This window comes from Clupea harengus, chromosome 8 (assembly GCF_900700415.2).
Source record: "Clupea harengus chromosome 8, Ch_v2.0.2, whole genome shotgun sequence".
NCBI lineage: Eukaryota > Metazoa > Chordata > Actinopteri > Clupeiformes > Clupeidae > Clupea > Clupea harengus.
In genome coordinates, this window is record NC_045159.1 from 1,332,305 (window position 1) to 1,341,590 (window position 9,286).

The following is a 9,286-nucleotide window of genomic DNA, read 5'->3' on the forward strand; positions in this document are numbered from 1 at the left end:
CCCACACATACGCACACAAACGTACGCACACACACACTCACACGCACACGCACACACACACACGTGCATGAATGCACATGTGAGTACACATACCAACACACAGACACAGCTCAGACACATGGCTGGCTTCTACTATGTACTTCATCACTGTTAAGAGATGGGGGTGCTAAGACAGGCTGTCTTTCTGCCATCTTTTCTCCATTTTCTTTCTCCCTCTTTCTCTCTCTCTCTCTCTCTCTCTCTCTCTATCTCTCTGATTCTCCTTCACTATGGAGTGGCACCATCACTCCCCTCTTCAGCTTCTCTCGTCACCCTTCTGCATCCTAATGTGTGTATGTTCTGAAAAAGTACATGTTTAACCACATCAAAAAGATTACATTCAGTCCAATTAAAGTACATTCCACAATGATTCTATTCACAGTCAAAACAAAGAAATTACATCTTCATTATATACTGTACTGCATGTGTTGAAAACGTGACCCGATTCAGACATTATGGAGTTTTAGCTCGATGCCATACTAAGATGAGGACGATGCCATATATCAGATATATTTGACTTCAGGGGACCATGAATAAGTTCACAAGGAAACCAAGAGGACACATACGTATAAGACAGAAATTCTTAGAGAAACTCAGGACCTGAATTCAACCCAAAGTTTTAAGAGGTAACCCCAGCCAATGCTGGGAAGAAGCAGAAACAGTCATTTCAGAGACGCAAAGCTTTTTTCTGTTTTACACTCTTTTTCTAAAAACCAAAATAGAGAAGTAAAAAGACTCTGCTGATGCAGAATCCGAAGATTGCATTCACAAGAGGAGTTCACAGTTTTGAACAGAGGATGCAGCTATGCAAACAAGAGACTATTATCTTATATACATTTCTTAGCCAGAATGGCAGAATTATCTTTAAAACCATGCAGATGTTTGAGCAACAATATAAATATGCCAAAGGGAAAAATGTTGGAAATGAACAACACTGTAATGGCTGCAAAGAGACTAACCAATAATAATAATCATTGTATTTGCATTCCTATGGGTACTCAGCAGCCAATGCAAACGTTGCATTTCAAATAGGATTGAACTTATAGAACAATACATACAAACACTGGATGTTCCAGTCCTTTAAATGATATACAGGGGGAAAAAAAACTTCTGTCAGAAGTATGACTCTCATCATATCTCCCATTCAAGACACACTCACACACACACACACACACACACACACACACACACACACACACACACACACACACACACACACACACACACACACACACACACACACACACAGAACACACACACACACAGACACAGACACACACACACACACACACACATACCCCTGTCACACACTGAAATCCATATACTCACAAATACACCAAACATTTTCTTTCTGTCTCTCTCACACACACACATTTTGAGAGCTGCATACAATTACACAGTAGGGCGGTGTGTGTGTTGCTTGGTAACAGAATGAAGCCCATTGCCCACAGCTACATCGATCGCTCTTCCTGCAGCATACAAGGGGAAGAAAGGAAAAAAAAATCAAAACAAAACCAGAGCTGATTCAAAAAAAAGAGAAAAATGATACAGCCCCTGAACAATTATCGCTGTTTGTGTTCAGTTCCTTGTAGTTGCTGTTCATATATTCTTCTTCAGCACTAAATATGAAAGAATGACTCTTTTTTTCCTCAGGCATGCAGTGGGGCACCTCAACATCTCCAGTGAGTGGGTCTGTTATTAGTAGCTCACATGGGCTCTGGGAGCTCGTAACATCCTTTCACTCCTCCTCTGGCTTCAGTCTCTGTGGTGTCTGTGAGCTTTTTGCAATCGCTCACCGTATTCATCCATTACCACGGTTACAGTATGTGTGTGTGTGTTTGTTCCCATAGTTACAGTGAGTGTGTGATGGTAACAGTGTGTCGGCTCCTCAGTCAGCTGTCCGTTGGGGATCAGGGAGAAGGTAAGAGGGCAAGGGGCAGAAGGGGGGGGGGGTCTCTTGACTCCACAGTGCTTCTTCCAAGTTTTTGTTCATCAGTTTATGGGTGTGTTTACATTTCACATACATGTCAATACTGTAGGGCATAGGAGTTAGTAAATAACAGTGGATGGACATGAGGTTCTGTAAAAGTTTGCATTTTTGGATGTCTGTGACATATGTGTGTAATGCTATTGGGTGTTTTGGCAAAAAGGAAGTGTGTGTCGATGACCATCATATGCGCCTCAGACGTGTGTCTCGATGAAGGAGTGCGTGTGCATCATCAGGGTGGGAGACAGAGGTGAGAGGTCGGCGGCGGCGTCGGAGGCGAGCTCCAGGGGACCCGCGCTGAACTCGCAGATGTCCACAAAGAGCTCCTGGTTGCGCTGCTTCCACTCCCGGAACTTCCGCGAGGTCAGGCAGGGGTCGTCCAGAATCAGACCGATGATGGCCATATCGCCCTCTTTGGCCTGGAGGGGGAAGAGCAGGCTGTCTATCATCCAAATGTCACAGTGCGTCTTTCAAGAGACGAGGGTGCTCTCTTCCATCCTTCCATTTCTCTTTCTCTCTTTTCTTTTCTTTCTCCCTGCCCTCCCCCACCCACACCCTTTACACCTCTGTCCCTCTACCAGTCTAGATGTAGCTCTCTCTGTCTCCCTCCCTCTCTCCCACCCACTCCACCTCTCTTACCTTCAGCGTGCTGCGCAGGGCTCGGATGCGGTGGAGTCGGTCGTTGGTGGCCGGGTCGTTGCAGCGCTTGACGAAGGAGCGACGGAACTCCTGTTTGGTGGAGGGTCTCTGCTGGCCGAAGGCCGACAGGCTGGCCTGCTCCAGCGTGCGGTAGAGCTCCTGCAGGCCGTCCACCGCCGCCTCTCCGCCCGGCCCGCGCTCTCGCTCTCTCTCTCGCTCTCTCTCTCGCTCCACCTCGGCCTCCCGCTCCGCCACCTCACACGCCCGCTCTCCTCCTCCTCCTCCTCCGTCCCGTCGCCTGCTGTTGTGCCTGCGCCGCGAGCCCCCGCCGCCCCCGCCGCCCTCCCCCAACTCGTCCGCCTCTTCCTCCGCCTCGCGATGCGCGTGGGCCCGGGGCCGCAGCGTGCCGTGGGTGTGGCGGGGCAGGGCGGCCTGGGCGTCGCGGTTGCGTGGCAGGCTGTGGCTGCGCTGCTTGTGGCTGTGCGCGTGGCTGTGCGAGCCCCGGTCCTCGCTGTCCGTCAGGGGGAAGGGCCCGTCGCGGTCCAGGGGGCGGTGCCGCTGCGCCGGGAGGGTGGCCTGGTGGCGGCGGTGGTCGGGGGAGAGGGGGGGTACGTGGGGTCCCGGACCGCCCCAGTCGCCCTCGGCGTCGCCCGTCTGCAGGTAGTGCAGGCCGGCGCTGGTCAGGGGCGTCTCAATCAGGTCCTGCCAGGAGCGGCGTTCCCGGTGGGAGGAGCGGCAGCCGGAGTGGGTCTCTTCAGCTGAGGAGTGGGAGAAGGTGGAGCCGCTGGAGAAATGGCGCTCAGGGAAGGGACTGGTGGGGTTAGCCTGACGAACAAAGACAACACAACAGGTAAGTAAATGCAGTAATGGATAGGGTCCTAAAACAAAGTCCAAAATGCACGTGTACGTGTGTCTGTATGGAGGTGAAGAATATGTCATGAAGGAGGGGGTGTGTGTGTGTGTGTGTGTGTGTGTGTGTGTCTATGTGTGTGTGTGTGTGTGTGTGCATGTATTAGTATAAGGTGTTGCAAGGTACACAACTGTATCTGTATCCCTCCATGTCTATCCATTTTTCCATCTTTCTATAGGAAGACAGACAGAGAGTGACAGGATGTGACTTACACTGTGGCCTCGGTGGTAGCTCTCATGTTTGAGCGTCACGGATCCATCCATTTCTTCCTGGTCACTTTCACTCCAGTAGTCTGCCAAACAAAACACCCTTAAATGAAAAGTACTTCTCCTGAATGTGTACAGAACTATATACACACAACTACTTCTCCAAAATCAATAGACTACAGCACCACACACCATGGCTGACGTCAGCAGACTATAACCTAGACTACTCGGATAACACCACAAGCAGCACTATTGACAACACATCTACTCAACTGATAGCAGACTACAAAATGTATCTAAAGACTACAGCATATGTTATGAATATAAAATCAATAGAGTCATCTGGCAACAGACTTTAACATTCATCTGTCATCAGATGATAGACTGGATTTCCAAATTCAAAGTGAGTAGACAACAGACAATACTAAATATTCTAAAGACTAAACATTCTAAAGACTAAATATTCTAAAGACTAAACATTCTAAAGACTAAACATTCTAAAGACTAAATATTCTAAAGACTAAACATTCTAAAGACTAAATATTCTAAAGACTAAACATTCTAAAGACTAAACATTCTAAAGACTAAATATTCTAAAGACTAAATATTCTAAAGACTACATATTGTAATTAGGCCAACAACAGACACTGCAACTAGGCTACACATTCTATAGTGATACTCAACAAATGAGACTTCATATTCTAAGCAGGTAGATAGATACACAGCCTGTGTGCAGTAGGTGAGTACTGGACTGCACTCTGGTAAGTATGTTCTCACCTTCATCTGGGCGGGGAACAGGATCATCTGGGGTGTATCCAATGGCAGCCAGTCCCAATCGATTCATCCATCTGTGCGAGAGAAAAAACGATGGACTAAAGGACAAGACAAAAGGAGAGGAGTGGAGAGGAGGACTAGAGATGAGTTGAGTGGAGAGAAGATGAGAAGAGATGAAGCGAAGAGAGGGAGGGATGGATGGAGGAACAGAAAAAAGCCTTACCTATTCATCTCCTCCAAATGATCCGTGGCAAAGAAGAAACTCTTGATTTTGGGATGGCAAGCCTTGAAAGCGCTGTGGCAGAGATAGGAGAGAGTTTCTGGTCAAACATCATGCAAACTTTCCACTGCATTGCTCTTAGCTGCAGCAGTATGAGACAGGCCACAGCTGCACTGACCCAGTTTCCTTTTGGCCTGAAGGTCTTACAGACCCACCACTAAAACGCTCTCTGCACTAACACACACACAAAGACACATCATCTATACAACAACAGCTAGGAGTTGTAATCTTCTAGAGCCAAAAAAAAACATTCAAATACACATACGCATAAAGAGAAACAAAGAAACAAAGGAAAACAACTAAGTTTGCCGATCAGATAGGCTTTGTAATATTGCTGTGGGTTCATATGTTATAGCGATAGGGGCGATAGTGGTTCAGGAGGTAGAGGAGTCATTCAGCAATAGGAAGGTTGCTAGTTTGATCTCACCAAGTGTCAAAGTGTCCTAGAGCAACACTCTGACTGAACCCTCAACTGCTCCCGATGTGCAGCTTGGCACCTTAGATAGTAGCCTCTGCCATCGGTGTGTGAATGGGTAGATGTCTGAGGCATTAATCTGTAAAGCGCTTTGAGTGCTATATAAATGCAGTCCATTTACCATAGTACGACGTGTGAGTTATTGTGAGGCAAATCCAGGAACTTACTGTTTCCTCCTGCACTCGATGGCCCTGTCTATTCTGAACTCTGGCAAACTGATGAAGCCCTCCGCCTTCTCATCCTGAGAACACGAGTCGCACAAGACAAGACAGTGAGAGACGGGAGATAAGGCATCAGATCATGTTTGTCAATCACTAATCACTGATTTCAGCAAGTTATTTCTCCCTGACAATATTTGTATTCAGCTGAATGGATGTCAGGTTTCTGCACTTGGTTTGAGCAAATATATCAAGTAAACTTTAATGTCACATAAGGTGATGAAACACAGCAAAGCATATATAGTCTTACATTCTGGTTGGTGTACCAGTAGAGGTCTGACTCCTTCAGGACAAACCAGTACTTCTTCCATTTCTGGGTGAAGTAGCCAGTGTCATCTTTCTTCTTCCACAGCCAGCCTTCACAATCGCCGTGGCCCAGGTCCTTACACGCGATCCTCCTGCGACTCGCATTGCTGAGCGACCCTGACCACATCAGAGACATATGGAGATTGAAACACTAATTTGACACAGAATTATACATACATTCCTCACAGTATAACACAAAGGTAGCCAAACATATAAGGGTTCTTCTGACCTATGAAACAGCACAATAAGGCAATTTGTTCAATTTGATGCTTAAAGGTACAGTCTGCAATTGTAATCCAATACATTTTTTGTCAAATTCCAGGTCCGCTAGCTGTCCCTAATGTGTGTGTGCTCTCAAACAAACTTAGTTAGTACACAGTTCTGGCACAGCAAATGGGAAACAAACACTGTGGCTCAGACCGAGCCATAAACAATTCCAGCCAATCAACATGTTATTTCAGGAATATGGAAGGGAGGGGTGGCATTTCATTGGCTGTTGAGCTCAACAATCAATCAACCTTTTGCCAGAATGGTTTTGCATACAAAAATAACACAATGGGTCCATCAGATTCTCTTACCTTTGCTCTTCTTTTTGGTCTTGGTCCTTAAAGAGGCATAGTGCATTGACTGGAATAGAAAGAGAGAAAGTGTGGGTGGGGGAGAGAAACACAAGGAGAGGAAGAGAGAAATAGAGAGAGAGAGAGAGAGCAGACAAAGTGACAGAAAAAGAAACTTTCTTACGGAAGTGTATCAGACGTGATGGCAGATTAGGAAAACTGAATCAAACAAAGAAACAGGAGCATATTCCATGACAGCGAGTCGATGTACTTACCTTCCTCATTGATGTTCCTGCTTGTCTGTCAATGGCAGAACTTGCATACCTGTACAACACAGAGGGACACAGTGTTATGTGTCAGAAAACAAAACACTATGAATTCAAATGAAAAATGAAATTGACAGTAGCCACTCTCCTTGCTGATGGAGAACCTGTGTGTAACACCGACTGTGTGTTAAACTGGCTGATGGAGAATCTGTGTGTAACACCGACTCTGTGTTAAACTGGCTGTCACTTTTAGCTTTCCTCCTCTATAACCTACATATGGGCACCCTCTGATCATCTTTAGAAAAACACAGCTTCTTGAAATGACCACATTTTCACAGAATTAAATTAATTTCTCAGTCGCTTTGGTGCAATTCTCTGACCCGAATTAAAATTCTCAAAACAACCTCCACATCATCTAGTGACTTGTGTACACGAACAGCAATTTCTCATTCTTTTGAACATTTTCCAAATGCTACATACATACAACGGGTATGTACAACCGTCTGCTGTTGAGCCCCCAAAACATCTAGGTATCTATTCATTGTGTAAGGACTGACATGCAAATGGATTAAACCAGTTAACATTATGAGTCAACCATTTCCTTCATCAGTTTCAGTTTCATGGTATTGTTTTGAATGTTTGCTAAATTCAATGTCAATGTGCAAGGACAGCATGAGGGGAAATCCAGTAACAGTGTGCCACTGTCAGACAACACTGTGTTCAGTCCTATTTTCCCCATTAGGCTTTACAGAACACATATAATCACATAAAATCACATCAAATTGTCCACAGGAATCTCATTCATTAGAGTGGGAGGGGTTTTGTAAGAGACAGCATGTCAAACGTATGTGGACATTTGGGTCAATGTAAGCTTTCTCCACAAAAGCAGCATTAGGTGTTTTTGCTGATTACTGTTCTGTCTACTTTACTCATACATATCCAATGGCAAAGTTATTTAATGAATGAATGAAATGTCTATGATCATCATAATTGTAATTAGGATAATATTACTTGTTTCTCAAAGACTTTATTAATTGAAATTGTGACATGAACAGTGACATGAACAGCTCTCAACTTACTAGAAAATAATATAAAATAATAATAAAATATTAATAAATACAATAATCTGTAATGGTGATAAATTACTGTGAGTGAACAAAATACAGCAAAAAGCAAATTTGGAAATATGGAATATACTTCCAAGATATGATTCTACATTGACATGACAAAATGTGACTATCTTCAGAATCAGAATCAGAATCAGAATAGTATTTATTGCCAAGTAGGTTTACACCTACCTGGAATTTGTTCTGGTGCATAGGTGCATACAGTGAACATAAAAACATACAAACCATGGCAAAAGGACTTTTTGGTGGCAGTGACAGTCATTGCTGTAATCATTATTAGTGTAGACAAACTAATGTGAAGGATGATTCGAGAAATGAACTTACTGTTTTGATAATGTGAAGGATGATTCGAGAAATGAACTTACTGTTTTGATAATGTTAAGGATGATTCGAGGAAATGAACTTACTGTTTTGATAATGTTAAGGATGATTCGAGGAAATGAACTTACTGTTTTGATAATGTTAAGGATGATTCGAGAAATGTAAAAAAGCGACTGAGAAAACTGTAATAAAACACAAGAGAACACAGGAAAGTACCACTAAAAAGGACATGCTCTGGTCCTTACAAACAACCACAGTAATAGAGTGTCACACTGACACAGTGCCACATGTATTAACAATGGCTACTACCAAGCCACGGAGTCCACAGAAACATGACAAACCACACTCCAAAAATAGGACTACGCCAGTAGAGAGAAGATGAGGGGTATACAGAAAGAGTGCCACACATTTTAAGAACATATTTTTACCTCCAAGTAAAAAAAAACAACTTGTCAAATAATCTCTCTCTCCTTGTAATCAATCTCTCTAACTTGCACATAGTGCAAAATGTCATGTAAAACAAGACACTGGTGGAAATCTGTAAAACCGGTGTCTACCACTGTAAAGTAGAAGTCAAACTTTAACTCACCTATTTCCCTAACAACGTTGAAGTGTTGCATGGGAAAGTGAAAAAGCGCTCCTCTGACCTGCATTCCTGCCATGCAGTCTTGTCAGCTGAGTGTCCTGAATCATGCATTTGGCTAAACATCCACAGGAATGTCAGTTTGTAAATCATGTGGATAACGTGTGACATAATACTGGGTCTTTTTACGGTAATGTTGCGTATAGTATGTACACAAAGCCTTGCGAAGTATCATGCTTGCATTCACCAGTCCACTACAGTGCTCATCCACGGAACTTTTACTGAATATTCTCTGATATGTCTCCATCTGTGCTATCTTGATGTCCCTCAGTCACTCATATGCTCCTGACAGATGGAGTGGGAACGTGTACCTTAGCAAAAACAACAACAGAAAGTGGAGCACCAACTGTGCATTAAATGTCTCTGGGCAAACTAGCCCAGGAACAGATAATAAGATCCACTAAGTCTATGGAGGAGATGCGAAGATCCTTGCTCAAGATTTGGAGTCATTCAATTCCCACGGAGAGGTCCCAATAACAGAGTAAAGTGATGTTAGTTATTGGCCACCAGAATGGTACAGAAAAGGGAGGCTTAATTT

General features: G+C 44.1%; 1 protein-coding gene across 3 annotated transcripts in view; it reads right to left on the bottom strand.

The window, feature by feature from the left end:
* Positions 1-1,306: 1,306 nt before the first annotated feature.
* The window catches only part of si:ch211-26b3.4 (connector enhancer of kinase suppressor of ras 2), a 36,263-nt gene continuing 28,283 nt past the window's right edge, over positions 1,307-9,286 (bottom strand). For all 3 annotated transcript variants that reach the window (XM_031571424.2, XM_031571423.2, XM_031571422.2), the window contains exons 15-23: positions 6,667-6,715; positions 6,413-6,461; positions 5,779-5,951; positions 5,478-5,551; positions 4,779-4,850; positions 4,559-4,629; positions 3,788-3,867; positions 2,666-3,490; positions 1,307-2,445 (exon numbers count right to left, since the gene is read on the bottom strand). In XM_031571424.2, the coding sequence (XP_031427284.1) occupies positions 2,221-2,445; positions 2,666-3,490; positions 3,788-3,867; positions 4,559-4,629; positions 4,779-4,850; positions 5,478-5,551; positions 5,779-5,951; positions 6,413-6,461; positions 6,667-6,715 (1,618 nt within the window). In that variant the 3' untranslated portion in view covers positions 1,307-2,220. The remainder of the gene's footprint in view (positions 2,446-2,665; positions 3,491-3,787; positions 3,868-4,558; positions 4,630-4,778; positions 4,851-5,477; positions 5,552-5,778; positions 5,952-6,412; positions 6,462-6,666; positions 6,716-9,286) is intronic.